This window comes from Mytilus edulis, chromosome 11 (genome assembly GCF_963676685.1).
Source record: "Mytilus edulis chromosome 11, xbMytEdul2.2, whole genome shotgun sequence".
In the NCBI taxonomy this organism is placed as follows: domain Eukaryota; kingdom Metazoa; phylum Mollusca; class Bivalvia; order Mytilida; family Mytilidae; genus Mytilus; species Mytilus edulis.
In genome coordinates this window covers 63,932,202-63,953,598 of record NC_092354.1, presented here as the reverse complement: position 1 = coordinate 63,953,598, position 21,397 = coordinate 63,932,202, and the positions used below count along the sequence as shown (strand labels likewise).

The 21,397-nt window shown below is 33.7% G+C and overlaps 1 protein-coding gene across 1 annotated transcript; it reads right to left on the bottom strand.

Moving 5' to 3' along the window:
* Nucleotides 1–4,797: 4,797 nt before the first annotated feature.
* On the bottom strand, nt 4,798–19,821 carry LOC139496047 (perlucin-like). The gene is made up of 4 exons (XM_071284476.1): nt 19,706–19,821; nt 18,467–18,561; nt 10,092–10,194; nt 4,798–5,243 (listed from the first exon to the last, which is right to left on the bottom strand). Exons 1-4 carry the CDS (start codon nt 19,773–19,775, stop codon nt 4,999–5,001), a joined length of 513 nt encoding a protein of 170 aa, XP_071140577.1. The 5' UTR covers nt 19,776–19,821; the 3' UTR covers nt 4,798–4,998.
* Between the last annotated feature and the right edge of the window lie 1,576 nt (nt 19,822–21,397).

Below are 21,397 nucleotides of genomic sequence, written 5' to 3'. Positions count from 1 at the left end.
AGGCCACGCGGAATCAATATCGGAGATGTTAAAGACAAATGCATCGGTCATGCTGGGCTTTTGTTGCTTAATGTCTAAATGGACATGGCCTATAATTAAAAGATCCTTTTGCGGAATTTGTGGATTATTTGGTCAACTGTATACAGTCTACGAGCAATTGCATCCTGGGAAAAGCCTCATTAGATAAACCCCAATTTGTTTGTAATTGGTTGTCAGAAAGACCTGGCATATAGTCTTATATTTATTGAACTTACTTACTTACAATAAGGGATAAGCCAGCGAGTAAGTCAGCAAAGGGTTAGGGAAGTACCTTGGTATATAAAAAAGTCGAAATAAACAATTGCCGGCTGGCCAAGAGATTCTCCACGTGGGGTATGATGCCAGAGGTAGAAGTAGGCATTGCCTTAAAAAAAGGCACAGATCACTTAGGCCCAAGACCCGTACGAGTTTGACAACAATGAATTAAAAGGGTAAGGTGGTACCTCTGTTTGCAACGAAGTCGAAATACACTTTAATAATTGCCGGCTGGCCAAACTAAAAGATTCTCCACGTAGGCTATTTTACCAGAGATAGAGGAGGGCATTGCCATACAAATTTCTTATAGCACTTATGCACACGAGTTTGACAATAATGAATCAAAAGGGGGAGATGGTACCTCTGTTTACAACAAAGTCGAAATAAAGTATTGCCGGCTGGCCAAACTAAGAGGTTCTCCACATAGGCCATTTTACCAGAGATAGATATGGTAATTGCCTTTAAAATGGCATATAACACTAATTCCAAAGACCTGTACGATTTTGCCTGCAAGGGGTTAAAAATAAAAGGTGTTACCTTTGTTTACAACGAAGTCGAAATAAACCTCTACCTCTGGTATAATGATCCACGTAGAGAATCCCGGAGTTTGGCCTACCGGCTACAGTTATTTTGACTTTAATGTGAACAGAGGTACCACCTCCTCATTTTAGCTCTTTACTGACAAACTCGTACGGATATTTGCCATATAAGTGCTATAGGCTATTTTAAAGGCAATGACCACCTATACCTCTGGTAGCATTGCCCATATGGTGAATCTCGTAGTTTGAACAGCCGGCAATATTTCATAACGACTTTACGATATACTAGAATACCCTCCTTTCCTTTTGCTGGCATAAGTGCTATAAACCATTTTAAAGGCAAGGCCCACCTCTACCTCTGGTATCATGATAAACGTGGATCATCTTTTATTTTTGGCCATCCGGCAATAGTTTATTTCGACTTTGTTATATACCAGGGTACCCTCCTTACCCTTTGCTGACAAACTCGTACAGATCAATGGAATAAGAAGTATGGGCCATTTTAGATGCAATGTCCACCACTACCTTTGTTATAATGGCCTATGTGGAGAATTTCTTTGTTTGGCCAGCCGGCAATAATTCATTTCGACTTCGTTGTAAACATAGATACCACCTCCCCCTTTTAACACTTTGCTGAAGCACTGGTACGGGTCTACGGCATAAGTGGCCATTTTTGAGGCTATGGCCACTTCTACCTCTGGTATCATGGCCCATGTGGAGAATCTCTTCGTTTAGCCAGCCAGCAATAGTTTATTTCGACTTTGTGATATACTTAGGTACCCCCCTTACCCTTTGCTGATTAACTTACACGGGTCTGGGACATACGTGTTATGGCTATGTTAGAGGTAATGCCTACCTCATCCTCTGATATAATACCCCGCGTATAGAATCTCTTAGTTAGGCCAGTCGGCTTAATTTATATTTTCGTTGTAAAAAGAGGCATCGCATCCCCCCTTTAACCTTTTGCTGACAAACTCGTACAGGTCTAGGGCGTTAGTTTTATCAGCCATTTAAAAGGCAATGCACACATTTAACCTAGGATTAATGGCCAACTTGGAGAATCTCGTACTTAAGCAAGCCGGCAATAATTTATTTCGACTTCTTTGTAAACAGAGGTTCCAACTCCCTTTTAAACCCTTTGATGATACCGCGTACTTCTCTAGGGAATAAGTGATTTAGGCCATTTTAGAAGCAATGACAACCTCTACCTCTGGTATCATGGCCCACGCGGAGAATCTCTTAGCCATCCAGCAATAGTTTAGTTCGACTTTATTATATACTAGGGTACCAACCTTACACTTTGCTGACTAACTCGTACGGGTCTAGGTCATACGTGCTCATGGTCATTTTATAGAGGCAATCCCTTCCTCTACCTCTCATATTATGGCCCGCGTGGATAATTTCTTAGTTTAGCCAGCGAGCAACAGTTTATTTCAACTTCGTTATATACCGGGCTAATTCATCCCCCTTTTAACTCATTGTTGACAAACTCGTTCGGGTCTATAGCATAAGTGCTATGAGCCATTTTTAAGAGAATGACTACTCCAACATCTAGTATAAGGGCGCACCTAAAAATTCTTAGTTTGGGCAGCCGTCACTATTTTTGGTGGACTGTGTGATATACTAGAGTATTCCCCTTACCCTCTTCTGACCAACTCGTACGGGTCGAGGACATAAGTGCCATGGCCCATGGACCATTTAAGAGGCACTGCCTACCTATACCTCTGGTATAATGGCCAACGTGGAGAATCTCTTAGTTTGAAGAGCTGGCAATAATGAGGTTTATTTTTACTTCGTGATATACCGGCGAAACTCATGCCCCTTTTAATTCGTTGCTGATAAACTCGTGTAGATCCAGGACATAAGTGCTATAAGCCATTTATAAGGGTTTGACTACCTCTTCGTCTGGTATAATGGCCTACCTGGAGTATGTCTTAGTTTAGCCAGCTTTCAATAGTTGTTTTTTAGACTTAGGGATATACAAGAGTATTCCCCTTGCATGCCCTCTGTTGACCAACACCTATGGGTCTAGGATATTAGTGCTTCGAGCCATTTTAGAGGTAATGCGATATATTGTAAAAGACATGAAATTTCATGTACAAATCATTTATAATGTGAGTATGGTCTGTATTTAACTCCTAAAAGGACATGGTATTTTGAAGTTCAAAATGAAACCTGCCAAAAATATACACATTTTATATCGGACATAAAGCAAAATTATCGGACAAAAAGCAAAACGGACAAAAAGCAACGGACAAAAAGCAAAAGTTTCGGACAAAAAGCAAAATAATCGGACAAAAGGCAAAACGGACAAAAAGCAACGGACAAAAAGCAAAAGTTTCGGACAAAAAGCAAAATAATCGGACAAAAGGCAAAACGGACAAAAAGCAACGGACAAAAAGCAAAAGTTTCGGACAAAACGCAAAATTATCGGACAAAAAGCAAAAGCGGACAAAAAGCGAATTGCGGACAAAAAGCACAGTATCAATCGTTCTACGCTCTTCACGTTCTTACTACGACCATACCACGAGTTATCTGATTGCAGCACGATCTTACCACGCTTTTGTTGCGATTAAAGCACGTTCTTACCACGATTATACTACGTTCATACCGCGATCTTACTAGTACGTTCCCAACAATAACGTCAATATCGTGTTCCATATCAATACAGTTCCATTCCTTCGATTCTGATTAATACGTAGATTTCTCGGAAACAATAGTAATGCCACCAAAATCTACTAGAAAACGTGGGCGTGGTGCTAGAGGTTAATGTAGTAGAGGCAGAGGGAGCAAAGTAACGAATCCTGATCAATTCAACCTAAATTGCCACGTGCGAAAATGAGGACATATTGGAAGGAAACAGAAATTAAACGTTCAACAGTTGTTGCAAGAGTTTCTCCTGTGCATAGAGCGTTGTACTCTCTACACTTGGCATCGGTCTGAACTCTGACCAGACGAGCATAAATAGACATTGGTTCCTTGTAACTTTAAAAAATGACATGTTTTATTCATTAGAAAATGAAATACTTGTACCTAATATATAGTTATATACAGGTTAAAGATAGTACAATCCAAAAGCAGTGATAGTTACTTCAAAGCCTTTAAATGTATATTTATTCGATGAACACAAGCAGTTAAATAATTTTTAAAGATCGTTAACTTTGTAAATCAAGAATAGTACAAAATATGGCAAATAACAAAATTACTTTCAAATCAACATCGACATTTAAAAGTACACTTTTCGCTAAAAAAACATTTGTTCCGCAACATGTTGTTAAATCAATGAAACATATTCAATGATTTTGTTATATAATTCACACCATAAGAGAAAAACAGTAGTATTCATTTTCGATGCTTTATGTTGATTATTTGATTCAAGTCGGCCCTGTCGTGCTGAATGGTGGTAACCCATGAACCGCGGGAAAATAAATAACGGTCTATTGGCAGACTACTAGAAGAAATTAATTTAAATATTCAGTTTATTCAAATAGTTGAAATTAGAGTTTGTTTTTATCGAGTCTCTTTTAATGATAATAACAGAAGAGGAATGGTTTTCAATTCAATTCGCAATTTTGATGATTAGTACATGTAGCGCGCTTTTTGTTAAATACATTTCACCGTTTAAGTCATCATCGTGTATTTTCAGCTACCCAAGGTTTTGCCTAAGGAATTATGATTAAAGAGGGTCTTGTAGGGGTCCTTCGGTACTTCAAGAAAGTTTTTACAGCTGATCGCATTGAGTGTGTAGGCAAAGGTTATTTTTTTGGTTAGCTTGCTTGCTAGCTGAACCGTGAAGTTATTGTTAGGTTAGATAAACTGCCCTTCTTTTAGAGTAGAATAGTCCGACAGATAACCAATCTATCTGTCTGTTGGACTAGGCTACTTCAAAAGGAGGGTTGTATACTTGACCTAATAATGACTGCACGATTCAGCTAACAAGCAAGCTTACCAAAGATATTACCTTTGCCTACACACTCAATGAAATCGGCTGTAAGTATTTTTTCTCTTTTCTTTTTATTGAACAGCCCATTATTCTCCATATATGTACTTTATTATTGAAATCCAATTGACGTTTGAATAATTATTTTTCTTAACTCTTTACAATAGTTTGAACGGCTAAACCGATTATAAACAAAAAATAAACAAAGCGGACAGAATTTTTCCATTATTTTCCAACAACAGGTAATGTATTATCAGCTTCACAAATATACTGGAATTGTTTTTGACATTCTTCATCATTCCACCAATAACCAATGTATCCCCATAAAACAGTACAATGTTCTGATCCTCCTGAAGGTTCGCCGGAAGTCCAGTCGGTAAAATCAGCTGTTTCGCCACTTCCGGCCCATTTCCAAACATTTGTTTGATCTTGGTCCGACAAACCGATGAAGAAATTGTGTCTTGTTTGTTCTAGAAAAAAATAATATATTCGATATCTGCTATATTTAATATTTGATATGTTTTATCTCTTATTTCTATCTACACGTTTAATTTTCTTTAGTTTATGTCATCTAGCGATTGTTATCTCCCCTTTTGTCATCATTATTGTAGATCGAACGTCTTTCTTGCCCATTGTACATGAAGAATTACATTCAAATTCCGAAGGCGACAGAGATTTTTTCATATTTACCCATTTCATTTTACATAGTCCCTGCATAATGAGCCTAATGAAACAAAAATAACAACTTTTGGCTGAGCTGAAGTACTTAAGGACGACAACTTAATAATTATAATTTCATTCGTTTAAACGGGCAGTGCATTAGAATGAAATTAATTTCTCCTGGGTGTTTCATCATATGTAGCATAGAGGGCGTAATGTTTTCCCGCTTCAAAATTATTTTCGCGGTATTTTATTGCCTATGTATTCATTCAGCACGACATCGTCAATCTGAGCAGTCGAATTTTCTTGGTACACTGCCTATCTTGAATTTGACAATGGACCCAAATTCTCCATTACTTGATTACATTACTCCTGCATGGTGTTTCACAACAGGAAATTTTCAGCACTAGTAAACAACAATTAAAATTTCAACAGAAGCCCTTTCGAGAACCTCATCCCGGTTGTATATGCCTTTTCCCGTTTTATTGCAACATGTCCAGCACGAGCGGAAGTCAGTCTAAGTTTCAGGAAGGAGCCTGCTATGGTTATGGATAACCAATATTTGAGGAATAGATGCCTATTCAACCGGAAAGCAGTCGATAGGCCAGATACGGAATTATTTATATAAGATGAGTATTTAAATATTTCTATTGGTAGTCAATCGAGTGCACACTTTCTCACACACGACTATTTTGAATATGAACAAGGTCAGTCTAAAATTATCGTCAGAGATAGATTATAGCGACATATTGATTTTTGGTATAACATTGGTTGTCATGATTTCATTACCGATACCATTTTACACGCTTATAAAATACATTTTATACTACACGGCTGTCCGTTTTGTTTACAAAACAACATACAGTGCTAATTTTGTTTTAGAAGCTATTTAAGATTTTTGTTTAGAGGACATTATTATTCATGCACTGATGATAAACAGTTACTATTGGTTTGCTAATTCACTTGCTACCTCTGTTCTAAACAATGGCAATGAAAGTTTTAATTTTAGATATAGGTCATGTCAATTTACATCTATGAAAACACCTTTGTATAATTTGAAGATATCTTGGTAGATATATATGCAATCTAATTAACAGAATTTTATTGTTTTAAGTTTTACATTCAGCTAATCACCATATAGGCATATACGATCTGCATTCTGATTATCTTTACTGGACATATGACAAGGTATAATAGTTGAGACTACAAATCCTTGGATGAAAGTTCATATATTTTATTCTCGTTCCCCCTTTTTGGATAAAGTTCTGCTTATTATATATGTACTAAAGTTACTTGACCACTATTAAATTGAGGTAAATGAAAAGAAATTTTTATGTATATAGATTATGGATTTGGCACAGATTCTGATATTAGCGTGTGTACAGATATTGCCACATGAGTTAAACAAGACCTTATTGACCAAAGTGGTTGTGTCCATTTGGTCTCCCAGTTATACATTGATATATTTGGTTATTTCATTGATACAAACAAAGCTATCTTAAGCATACCAGTTGAGAGACTGTCATAACTGTTTGATACCATAAAACAAGTTATAGTATCTTCAGGATATTTAGGTTATTTTATGGGAGAACTGTAGCTTCCGTTGGTCAGATTATATCCATGTCGTATATGTCATAGGAATGTGGCTTATATTATGATTGAATCATTAGTATTGATGTTAAATCAGCCTATTCTTCGAATCTAATATTGGACTTTCAGTTCAAAGTTAAGAGCAGCTTATACTCTGGCTGGTAAATCTTAAATGTGTTAATTTTAACAATTTGTATCCAATTTTTCGTGTCACACTATGTTTATAGTGATACCAGTGGAACTGGATATAGTGGATGTTCAGTAGAAAATCCTAAGAATATTGCTCATGGTATGTGTCATGAATACAATGTACACCATAGTTCTACTTGGAAAGAACTTACGGCTGTTAAATGTATATGGCTTCTTTGATAGATTTTATGAGAGATAAACGATTAATGGTTTATGGATAACCAAAACTTTGTTTCCATTATTAATATAAGGGCAGTATGAAGCCTTATTTGCAAGATTTTGCATATGCCATTTTTGTGACTTGTTTGAAGCACACTTGTTCGTAGAGGTTGAATGGATACCTAGGGCAAAGAATGAAATTGCAGACTATATAAGTCTTATCATAAATACTGATGAATGCCGTTATGCAGTACATATTTTTGAATATTTGGAATCCCTGTTTGGGTCCTCATGAAATTAATTGGTTTGTTAGTGATCATAACCATCGATTACCTGTATTTTACTCCAGGTATTGGAATGTACATTCAATGTGTATTGATGCGTTCACTATCTATTGGCAAGGTTTAAATGGGTGGTATGTTCCCCCAGTTTGCCTATTATTGGAAGTCCTTATGTATACATGCAGCAGTGTAAGGCATATTTTACTATTATTTTACCTTTGTGGAGATCGGCGTATTACTAGCCGTTTTTATATACCAAAGGAGATAGATTAATTGATCAGAAGGTATAAATGGGTGGTATGTTCCCCCAGTTTGCCTATTATTGAAAGTCCTAATGTATACATGTACAAGGCATATAGTACTATTATTTTACCTTTGTGGAGATCGGCGTTTTACTAGCCGTTTTTATGTCCCAAAGGAGATATATTTATTGATCAGGTGTTGGGTTTACATTACCTACCTACTAACAAAGCTATTTTTTTTTACCTGGTAGAGGGAACAAATCGGACTTTGGTATATTGATTTACCATTTAGGGTGTTGGCTATTAGAATGGAGTTTAGGGTGACATTACATTAACTAGTATTAACTTGGTGATAGTTTTCATGTTGAAATTAACTAGTATTAACTTGGTGATAGTTTTCATGTATTGGGGTCATTTTTATTGCATGTACTACATGATCATGATGTACTATATTGTATTTTTTCATTTTATTGGTATATTATGTATTGTATTGATGAACTATGTCAAAACGTGGAAGGAACCACATATCAATTTAAAATTATGTTATTAAATACATGTATGTTTTTTCCAGGTGTTCAGAAACGATATTACTTTGTCTAGTCCTGTATGTGATGCATACTATAGTATGAAGGGGCGCACTCGATTATTGGTGAAGATTCTTCAACAGATTCTCAATTAGAGAAATATGTGTTTGAGGATGTTAAAAAGAAATTAGGCTCGCAAATATGGAAGGAAGAGCCGATGAGTTATTACAGGATGCGTATAATAAGTTATTTTGTGCATATAATCGTTTTACACAACGTACCATTTGTGCGTGTATATTGGTATATCTAGGCTTTATGCGTGTATCAGAATTGTTGAATTTGCGTTATTATTAAATTAATTGCAAGTCAACACACATTTCAATTTTTATCGAAAAAACGGATATTTACAGAGATAAAAACTGGTTTATTATTGTGAAGAACGTCACAACTTTGCGTCCAGTTCTAATTTGGAATTATATATGCATGCAGTGGCATTTAATCTGATTAAAATTTGTATTCATTCAGGAATTTGTCACAAGTGAAAGAAATGTTTTGTTTTTCGTTCAACAAATAAGCCTTTAAGCTATACAAGGATGAGGGAACATTCTTTGATGCAATTTCTCCATTTGTTCCCAATGTAAAAGCATAGGGATTGTATAGTATCTTGTGGTGCTATTACCTCTGCAAGGTTTGGTTTTTCAGATAGACTTTTTTAAACGTCATGGACGTTGGAAGTCGGACACTTCAAAGGATGGCTAGTGAAAGACGATTTATCAGAACGTAGGATTGTTTCTCAGAATTTGGGAAATGAATATCTTTTTTGTTTTATCTACATTTTAGACTATATAATTTTCCATACATAGTAATAAATAGCTTCCCGTTCTTTGGGTTCAGCATCGGCGTTGTCGTGCGACTATCCACTTTACAAAGTCTTTGGTATTTATTATAGCCTTTTATGGCGTGTATATTCAGAGTGTATATGTATACTTGGATATTTGGTACAAGTATTGGTTATACTTGGATATTTGGTACAAGTATTGATTATACTTGGTTATTTGGTGCAAGTATTGGTTCTATGTCTACATTGATGGGTGGTTTATACCAGGAGAATTATAATTTCATTCGTTTAAACGGGCAGTGCATTAGAATGAAATTAATTTCTCCTGGGTGTTTCATCATATGTAGCATAGAGGGCGTAATGTTTTCCCGCTTCAAAATTATTTTCGCGGTATTTTATTGCCTATGTATTCATTCAGCACGACATCGTCAATCTGAGCAGTCGAATTTTCTTGGTAAATTTTAATTCTGGTTAAAGTTTATTAAGCTTTTTATTTGGAGAATTTTTGTTTGATACTGATGTTTGAATTATATATTATATGTGTAGATGTATATGTATGAATTGTGTTTATTTCTTATTAAATATAGAGCATCGGCGTTGTCGTGCGACTATCCACTTTACAAAGTCTTTGGTATTTATTATAGCCTTTTATGGCGTGTATATTCAGAGTGTATATGTATACTTGGATATTTGGTACAAGTATTGGTTATACTTGGATATTTGGTACAAGTATTGATTATACTTGGTTATTTGGTGCAAGTATTGGTTCTATGTCTACATTGATGGGTGGTTTATACCAGGAGAATGAGGTTATCCGATTAGACATTATTCTTACCATTATGAAAAAGGTACTTGAGATTGAGAAAATGTTTGGCAAATTCATTTGTGTCAAAGTCTTTCAGTTCTGCTAATTGTGCTCCTAGGGATTTACAATGGCTCTGCAAATAAAAAGCAACATGATAAAAATGAGGGGCCTGACGGGGGGTCTCATCACGATTCACGAGTTGATTTTTTTGTCAATCGCGATTCACAGAAAATAAATTTCCATGATCACGGATCACGAAAATATAAAAAAAAAATCTGTAGAAAAACGGATCACTATAGCGAAAATGCGCCGATTACGAAGAACGAAAATAACCCATCAGGCACCTCTGTCAATAATAATGGTTGCAGCATAGATAGCGTAGTTGAACTGTGTATAACAGCGGAAGAAGCAGCCTCAAACTGGATTTGCTTGCGTCGTTCTTGGTATTTTTAGTTTTCTATTTTCTAATTTATTTTTAAAATTTGGAATGATAATGTTATGAAATTGAGAATGGGAATGGGGAATGTGTCAAAGATACAATATACCGACCCAAGAGCAGAAAACAGCCGAAGGTCACCAATGAGTCTTCAACACAGCGAGAAAATCTAGCACCCGGAGGCTGGCTTCAGTTGACCCCTAAACATGTCTACCTCCTATAGAAATATTTTATTAAGAAGTTCAAAAACAAAACCCTGCCTAGTTTATACAAATGCATTGCTGTACCAACCACTCTGCTCTCTCTATACACACAGCTCCCAACTACCGGTATTATTACATTACTCAACTATGTCTGTTTGGTTCGTTTGTCGAATATTGTCATTATAACGGAGTTATTAACAACTGTCATAGAGTTGCAACCGGGGATCTACCTAGCTATAAACCACATTCAACCCACCATTTTCTTCGGACAATGCATGTTCCAAGTCAGGAATATGCCAGTTGTTTTCTATATGTCCGGTTGTTTGGCTTACTAGCCTTGGAGTTCATTATGTTTGTTCTTATTTTATTTTTAATGGTGAAATGTTTTAATCATTTGAGTTAGGGTTAGCCGTTGATGACTGTGGTTTGCATGGAATCTGTGAACAAATAGTGTCAGTTATGCGCCTGTTTTTCAGCAGTTGTCGTTTGTTTGTGTGGTTTGATATGGTTTTCTCGTCGTGTTATTTTTTATAGATTATAACGATGGTTTTCCTGTTTGAATTGTTTAACACTAGTCATTTTGGGGACCCTTTATAGCTTCCTGTTCTGTGTTAGCCATGGATCCATGTTGAAGGCCATACTTTGACCTACATGTATAAGTGTTAACTTTTTATACAATGTAGCTTTCATGGAGAGTTTTCTTATTACGGAAGCCATTTAGGGCCATGCTAGTCTACTTTTTACAATTTGATATAACAAATTATTATTTTGATATAACAAACTATTAATTTGATATAACAAATTATTAATTTGATATAACAAATTATTAATTTGATATAACAGATTTTCGATTTTGATATAACAGATTATCAATTTGATACAACAGATTATAATTATTTGATATACACATATTAATTTGATATAACAAAAAAAGGAAATGTGATATGTCAAATTACTTATGCATGGATTAGGGTTATCTCCCTTCTCGATTTGACAAAATATATACTAATGAAAGGATTAAAATGTTTAGAGATATAGACCTAAATGTTTTTTGCATTGCTCATGATCTGAATTCCTTCTTCTGTATATACAACGTTATTAAGGTGCTCAGATTATACTCGTGTGGTCTTTTTTAACTTAATTTGTAAGTCCACAATCAATTCAAAATCTCACGCATGTTTCTCTATTTTTAATAAAAAAAAAAATCCAATTCAAAAATATATGTTGAAACAAATTTATTTAAGACTCATGCAGTGATGAATTGAAGAATGTTTAATAAATCCCTTCATACATATAGGAAGATGTGGTATGAGTGCCAATGAGGCAAATCCCCATCCAAGTAACAATTTATAAAAGTAAACCATTATAGGTCAAGGTACAGCCTTTAACACGGAGCCTTGGCTCACACCGAACAACAAGCTTTAAAGGGCCCCCAAAACTACTAGTGTAAAACCATTCAAAGGGGAAAACCAACGGTCTCTATAAAAAAAAAATGAGAAATGAGAAACACGTATAAATTACATAAACAAACGATAACTACTGTACATCAGATTCCTGTCTTAGGCCAGGTGCATACATTTGCAGCGGGATTAAACATGTTCCTATTGAAATTAATAAAGCAACATGCCAGGTTTTTTTAAGAAGATAAGGGATATTTTTTTTTTTATCCTTGCATGTTCCTATGTTCCTAAAAACACCAACATCTCAATAGAACTCTTCATTCGCTTTGATTTAAAAATATGCCATATAATTTGATCAAATAGACACCCTTTTTCTCTCTTATATTTGTTTGTTCTGAGGCACCAGGTCCCATATGCGAAATTGAGAAACAAGTCTCGAAAATAGTCTCAAATAAAAGAGAAAGAGGAGGAGGGTTGATGTATAGAAACATTCAACCTGTAAATTGAGTTTTGAAAATCCATTATAATATTAATATGAATACATATCTTTCTTTATTCTCGTAAACCAAAGTACAATGGTACAGAGACATATACAAATAAATTAACATAGTATAAATTTTAAATACAAATGTAAAAATAGAGACATAAAGTGATTACCCAGGAGATTCTAGGCATTTAATAATAATTCTTATAAACTTGCACAAATTGTTTAGTTCAGACGGGTTGCTACTATTCATGAGACCTTGAAATTTTAGAATATTTGGTCTGTTTATAAAAGGTTTCTTTAGTAGCAATTGTCTACTATCGTCTATTGCTGAGCATTCTAAAATGTAATGGAACTCGTCGCCAATATCACCGTTATTGCACAAAGTACAAATACGATTTTCTCTCTGAATGTTTTGCCATCTACCAATTTCGATAGGAATTTTTGTGTTCAAAGTTCTAAATCTACAAAAAGAAGCAATGTTTTTGTCATCTAAAATATCAAAGTAAAATTCGAAATTTAAACTATTTTTGAATAACTTATAATTTAGAGCTTTTGGAGAATTCTGTACAGTAGCATACCATGTCTGTCTGAACTGGTCAGTTAGTCTTAATTTAACAGTATCATACAACCAGTTTTTACTTATAAAATATTTAGTGTTCCATATATTTGATAGTCCACAATTATCAAGCACAGATTTTACATTCTTGAACCAAGCTATATTTCCATTATAACTACCAGTAACAAGATTGTATAGAATAACAGGAAGTTTCTTATTTTCCCCAGTTACAAGCTTTTCCCAATAACTTATAGTACGTAATTTAATAAAAATATCCAATGGGAATCGGCCAAGTTCCCCATATATCATAAAATCAGGCGTGGACTTTTTAAGATTAAGCAGTAATTTACAAAATTTTAGATGAACACGTTCTATAACAGAGGTGTTACCCATTCCCCAGACTTCACACCCGTATAATATAGGCTTAACTACTTTATCAAATAGTTCTAGCTGGCTTTTAATATTTAAATTATGTAATCTCCCCTTTTTCAGAATATCGTACATAGCCCTTGTTGCTTTATCAGCTTGTGCCTTTTTTGCTTTTGTGAAACTTCCTGTTCTAGAAAATAATACACCAAGATATGTAAATTCTTCAACAATTTCTAACACAATATCAGCATATTTAAAACTAACATTTTGTAGTGGTCTACCTTTAGAAAAAATTACTATTTTGCTTTTTGGGATATTGACTTTTAATTTCCATGTATCACAATATTCCTTTAAAGCGTCTAATTGTTTTTGTAGATCTGCTTGTGTTTCTGACATAAGTACAGTGTCGTCTGCGTACAATACAACAAACAGTTTTAAATACATATTTAGCTCATTCTCTATCTGATCTGATAAAGATTTCAAACCGCTTATATTTTTGTTCTGAAAAAAGCTTTCTAAATCATTTAGATAAATAGAAAAAAGTATGGGAGATAAATTTTCTCCCTGTCTTACACCTACATTACATGGAAAGTAGTCTGAATATTCTCCATCACTGAAAATTCGTGATTTCACATTTTTATACATATTAAATATAGTGTTATACATCTTCCCATTCACTGTATGTAAAATGAGTTTTGACCAAAGACCAGATCTCCAAACTGTATCGAAAGCTTTAGCAAAATCAATAAAAGCACAAAAAAGTTTTTTCTTTTTTTGTCTCAGTAATTCAAATAAAATATGCAGAGTAAATATACTGTCTATAGTGGAATAACTCTTTCTGAAACCAAACTGGTTTTCATTTAACAACAAATATTCTTCCAAAAAGTTACTCAATCTTAAATTCAAAATTGACGTAAAAAGTTTACCCATACAGCTTAATATAGTTATAGGTCTGTAGTTTTGGGGATCTGACTGGTCACCTTTGTTTTTATAAAAAGGTATAACATTACCAACAAGCCAAAGTTCAGGCACTTTTCCAGTATCAAATACAATATTGAACAGTTTAACATAGATTGGCATGAAAATCTGAGAGGTGCTCTTAATATATTCATTTATGATGAAGTCATCGCCACAAGCTTTGCCATTTTTGAGATTTTTGATGCATTTAAAAATTTCATTTTCCGTAATAGAACTGTTTAATAACGAATTAAGTTCGTTATTTTCATCTATAATAGTTTCTTCACCAGCGTCAGGATCTGACGAATTTAAATTTTTGAAAAATTCAAAAAGTATATCAACAGGAATATTATTCCTTTTTTTCTCTTTATACGAGTTCAATATCCTCCAAAATTCTTTAGAATTACTATTTTTTAAAACATTCATCTTTTTTCTCATGGCTTTTTTATGCTTGTTAATAGAAATGTTCATTTGCCTCTTATATTCACGTTCTGTATTCTTCATCTCCTCTCTTTTTAAATATGTTTTATTGTATTTATATCTTCTTTTTGATATTCGAAAGCACCGCCTTTTTTCCCAACATATTTTGTCAAACCAAGGTTTAATAACTTTTTTTCGACATTTCTTTTCATGTCGTTTATATGTTTATATGTAAAAGATCCAAACACCTTTTCGGCTGAATCCAGCATTAAACCATTTACAGATTCAACTATTTTATTAATATTTTCTTGAGCCAGTATACTGGTATTCAACATAGTTAAATCATTATTTAATTGATCGATTTTATTTCTATCGATATTTCTCAAAAATTCGGCTTCTTTTTCACAATCCCATTTTTTGAAGCCCTTTCTTTCATGGCATGTAAAATCGTTTATTTAAATGTCATCGCATTCGACGATGTTATCAATCGAGTTGAAGACTAGCTTACAGTTCAGAGGCGAATGAACATCGGAAAAAAGAGCAGAAAAATCAAGTACAGACATATTTACAACACATGATAACAAATTATATGTACAAATAAAATAGTCAACCACACTTGACTGGCGACATGTAAATAAGCCTTCTTTATCACCTTCAACCCTACCGTTTAAAATAAACAGATTGTTATTTCTACACATTTCTGAAAGTAGATTGCCATAGTGGTTTTTTGTCTTGTCACAACTATTTCTAAAACGTGACATATGAAACTTGTGTAAATTGTTTGAAAAATCAATATTAAAATTATCTGATGTGTCATGATTGGTATTTGTTATTTCATAGAAGTCTAAATTGGCAGCAGTTCTGCTGTTAAAATCACCAGTAAGCAAAATAGACTCGTGGTTTGCTGAAAATTTTAGAAATTCTTGTTCAAGTATATTTATTGAATCTGGTACATGTACCTTATAGGTAGAATTTCCGGGTGGTATGTACACTGTACCAATCATAACATCTTGTTCTGTTTTTAAATAATTGGCTGAAATTTTAACCCAAAATACTAAATTACTCTGTTTCTATTGTTTGCACATAATTTTCTAATTCATTTTTATATCCAAATGCAATACCACCTTATTTGACTTTTGATTTAGTTTTTCTATTTTTCAATTTAAAAGTATAACCTGGTATATCAACATTATCAAAATCATCAGTTTTTGTTTCTGTCAAGCAGATAAAGTCATAACATTTAATGAGTTCTATATATAAATTCGGGATATTGCATTCTGGTCATTATCCCACAACAATTGAGCGACAATATTTTTAAGTCTAATGAACTGTTGACATTTTTACAGATATTTTTGTCATAACTTGTTTTTCTGTTATTTGCACATCCTTGTTTCTTCAACATATTAAAATCTCCATTGGAATCCTAGCTGTCTGGGTTAGGAGTCGAAGATATGCGTCGACGTCGTTTCCGGTTTTGATGGTGGTCCGGTGTGCGCATTTGAGATGCGAGACTGTCAGTAGGTTCTATGTCCGAAATTTGGTCGTTATACATTTCACCATCCACGTACAAAATGTCTCTAACTAGCTTAACTGTGTGTCCTTCTATGCGTTTCTGTTTCATGACTGGGTATAGGCTTTTGCGTGCTTGTTCAATTATTTCAGGGAACTGTTGATTAACCCCAAACGGTTTTCCTTTGAGCCTGTATGTATTTGAGAGCGATTGTGCCAAATCTTTGTAATATAAGAATCTGGCCACAATCGGTCTAGGGCGTCCGCGTCTGCCTGGTTTGGCACCATATCCAAATCTGTGAACATTGCCGAATTCTATTCTGTGTGTTATATGTAGGAACTGTTGTATAAATGTTCTAATAACTTCTTCAGTGTTTTCTCCTTCGGTTTCCGTCAAACCAGTAAAAACCAAGTTATTCTTCATTGATCTGCATTGAAGGTCAATAACGGTGCTTTGTAGAATTTCATTTTCTTGTTTTGCGTTTTTGACGACTGCTTTAATTTCATTTCTCAGCTCCAAAGTGTTATCTGCAAGGTCATTTGCTACTTTACTAATGGATGATTTAGCCGATTTTACATCTTTTACGTTGTTTTCGTGATTTACCTTGAAATCGTCCATGAAGTCGCTAATTCCCTGTAAGTTATTATTAGCATCAGTTTGGATTTTTTTCATATTTTTAACTTCTTTATTTAGTTCAGTGTGATCATGTTTTATCTGGGACATTCTTCCATCGTTGCTATCACATCTACTTTTTAAATTTTTAATTTGCCCTTCAGCTTCTGCAACTTTTGAGTTTATTTCAGTGAATTTTGTTACTAAATTTGTCAAAGTTCTGTTCATTTGATTTACTTGTGACATTCCCTTTTCGATAGTTGTAAGTCTTTCATGTATACCTAGCATTAATTGATAGACATTATCTAAAGTTACGCTTTGTTCGGGTTGCCCGTATAGAACATCTCTGCTGGTATTTAACATTTGGGAGGTATTGACATTTTCTTCTTCCATTTTTATCCACTCGTATAGAGCCTCAAATTGCTTTGCGACACTTGATTACAGTTCAGTTTAATATTCAATACCCCCGGGTTACAGGTATGGTCTCTAGATTTTACGCATGTTATGAATGGAAGACAATATCACACAAGTTTAAAAAAATAAATCTGAAAATGTCATTTTCTATTATCAAATCAGATAAATTATCCGGGCGGAAGGTCCCACAACTAAGCATAAATTGAAGCATCTACGAATTATCCATAATTATACATCATATATAGCAAATAATTGACTTATCTGAGGAGCGAAAAATTTACGCCTCCATCTTACATTCGCATTCCTCTATCTACACGACATGCGCCAGTTCGGGTTATGCAACTTTTACTTAATCATAATTATGATAAAATCTCACTATTTGTAGACAAATCAAATTGATAATTTGTTATATCAAATTGATAATTTGTTATATCAAATAAATAATTTGTTATATCAAATTAATAATTTGTTTTATCAAATTGATAATTTGTTATGTCAAATTAATAGTCTGTTATATCAAATAAAACATAAATTAATAATTTGTTATATCAAATTAATAATTTATTATATCAAATTTATAATTTGTTATATCAAACTTATAATTTGTTATATCAAATTTATAATTTGTTATTTCAAATGGATAATTTCTTGTATCAGATTGTAAAAAGTAGACTAGCGTGGCCCTAAAAGACTTCCGAATTTTCTTATTGGCACTCATACCACACCTTCTTATCTATATAAGATACTTTTGATTTAATCAGCAACCTTGTCATACATCTACATGCATATTTAATCTTAATTTATCAACCTTATGGAAATAGTTACATTTTCGAACTGCTCATCCCTATATGTTTTTTTAACATAAACTAGGCTGTTAGTTTAACCTTTTAAAGCCGACAATACGGAATGGGTTTTGTTCATTGTTGAAGGCCGTGCGGTGAACTATGTAGTTCTACGTCATTTTGTCTGTGGTGGTGAATTGTCTCATTTGCAATCATGTCACAACTTCTTGTTTTTAATATGTTAAAAAGATTGTAATACCTTTGCATCACTCCAAGATTTCTGGTCTTCGGAGAACAGAAAGCATTTGTCTTTGAAAGATTCCCACCCATCTTGACATCCATTGGCACCACTTACTTAAATAAAAACAAACCATATGTTGTATACAAAATTTTGGTGATTATTCCCAGTCTCCTATACTGCAGAAAAATGTACAGCAATCGCAAGTCATGAATATATATTTCTAAACAAAAATGAATCTCTGAGACAGCAGATTCATGACAGTTGTAAAATAATTCAACAAAAAACATTAAGAAACGATTTGATATTAAAATCCAATGTCAAAAGACCAAGAAAGAAAAAGAAGATACTGTCCTCGGAGAACAATATTTGTATTCGAAACTTCAGTTTGAAATCCAGAATTTTGATAGGTTGGATTTTGAATCTGAGAACAACTTGTGCTCGAATTTGTTTATGTTTTATGACCGCAAGATCATGTAACAACAATAAAATGATTATCTTGGCATTGCACAAGGTCATGTTTTTCTCTGACTGTTTATGACGTCTTTACACTAAATCCATTGGATGTTGGATTGGTACGGATTGATAATTTAGTCTAAGATGCATGATTTTTTTTTTATTAGTTGTTAGTGGCTTTGAACTGGGAGTACTCTCAGATCTGTGCCAAGTGTCTTTTTGTTGTTTGGAAGTACAAGTACCCGGCCACGTCCACTTGTATGTTTGTCCCATCTGATGAGTTAAGCCTTTTTCAAATGATTTTTATAGTTCGTTCTTAAGTTGTACTGTAATTCAGTGGTTGACGTTTGTTTTTGTGTTACATATTTGTTTTTCGTTCATTTTTTTATATATATAAATAAGGCCGGTAGTTTTCTCGTTTGAATTGTTTTACATTGCCATTTCAGGGCCTTTTATAGCTGACTATACGATATGGGCTTTGCTCATTGTTGAAGGCCGTTCGATGACCTATAGTTGTTAATTCTATGTCATTTTGGTCTCTTGTGGAGAGTTGTCTCATTGGCAATCATACCACATCTTTTTTTTTATAGTTCAAATAATTTGAAAGAGCTTCGATTTTTAAGCAGGCCAGTCAAGCATTATGATAACGATTTGATTAACACTAATTTACGAAGCTTAAAATATGACGGGGAAACATACATATTTACGTTTGGTTGTTGTCCCGTTGACTTATATCATACATCTCTTGTTATATAATCATACATACATGTATCTTTTGAGTTTACTAAGTGCAATTAAACGTACCTGTTTTAGCAAGATAAACAATACAAATCATCAACAAAAGGTTCCAACCCATTTTACGTTTACTTATCATTGTACACAATTAGCGATGACAAATTATACAAACCTCAATGAGGCTTTACAACGTGTTCTAGAGTGATCTGATGTGACTTATCTCCAGGTTGACAAGAAGGTCATCATTTTGAACAAGTCACTGGTTTTTAACCGAATTTGATAAATATTCCTTCGATGTTAGACTGTTGGGTAAAACTTGTTCTCAGTCAAGCTTAAACATATTAACACAAAAAAAAAATGTAGACTTTTTTATATCATTTGTGAATACGGTATACTTCTATTGCAATGTGTTTTCTTCATTGGCATAATTTTCCCTTTTTGTGACATTGGGGTCATTTAGATGTATTTTGTCATATTTGACCCACCATCTTTAAATTGAAGACCGTGTTATTGTCCTGGATAGATGAACAACATTTCAGTATTTTATGTTTGTTTCCATTTACAAGTGAATATCGAAAATAAATGTGTAGCATTTATAAATTCATCAGTTACATGAACAAATATTGCGGTTAAGGTGATAACAAAAAAAAATGTTTTCTGAATCCAGATTCTATCGATACCGTATAGTGTTAAATTTTGGAGAGAAAAAAAAATGATTGATAGCGTCGAAAAAATAAAATAAAATGTTCGCGCTTTGGTGCGAATTGTTTTTGTATGGTACGCAATGGGTGGATATGTGATCCAAAGTTTATTTCTGTGAAAAAAGTTTCAGCGGAACTAATTTCACAGGAAATATGTTCTGGGAGAACTTTTTTCACAGACAATTTCTATATAATTTGTTCCATCTCTATGAAATAAATTCCACACTATACCTTGTGAAATAAGTTCTGGGTTGGTGAAATTTGTTCCTTACCTAGTGAAATAAGTTCCATGTTTGTAACCCGGTGAAATAAGTTCTGGATTTGTGAGATTTGTTCCTCACCTGGTGAAATAAGTTCCTTGTCTATGAAATATGTTCCACTGGTTAAACAAGTTATCTTATATACTAAGCACTTGTCATCCGTGAGTTTTAAGTCATTATAAAAAAATGTATTATACTGATAATGTACTAAACAATAATTAAGTGTAAACGTTCAATTTGGATCCTGTTGAGTAAATCAGAAGTAATAACATTCTCAGTTAATAACACTAAAAACGACACTTATGAACTAGGAAAGAGAAAAATAAGAAATATCAATAAAAGTCATTACGAAAAAAAGTATTAATATAGTTAAAGATGAACATTTGTACTAATTTGAAAAGGACATTGCAACTGATCAATTATATCAATGACATAAAGTAACAAAAGACACACTTTTTTAAAACTGTGCAATGACCATAGCTAGGTACATTTATGATTAGAACACCAATGACAGATTAACAGGAAACAAGGAGGTGGAATACCACATAAATGATCAAACATACATTGTAGATTATCATCGCTTTTATTTCCTTTCTTCATCTTACAGTTATGCCTTCAATTGCAAATGTACCCCATGCAAGCATGAGGGTTTGGATGGGGTTAAATGATTAAAGAATAATGCCCTTAAAAATGAAGATTAGAGAATATCGGGCAAAAAAAAATGAAGATTAGAGAAAAAATGGGTTATTTTTTTTAAAGATTAGAGAAAAAAGGGGTGAAAATAAATGTTTACAGAATAA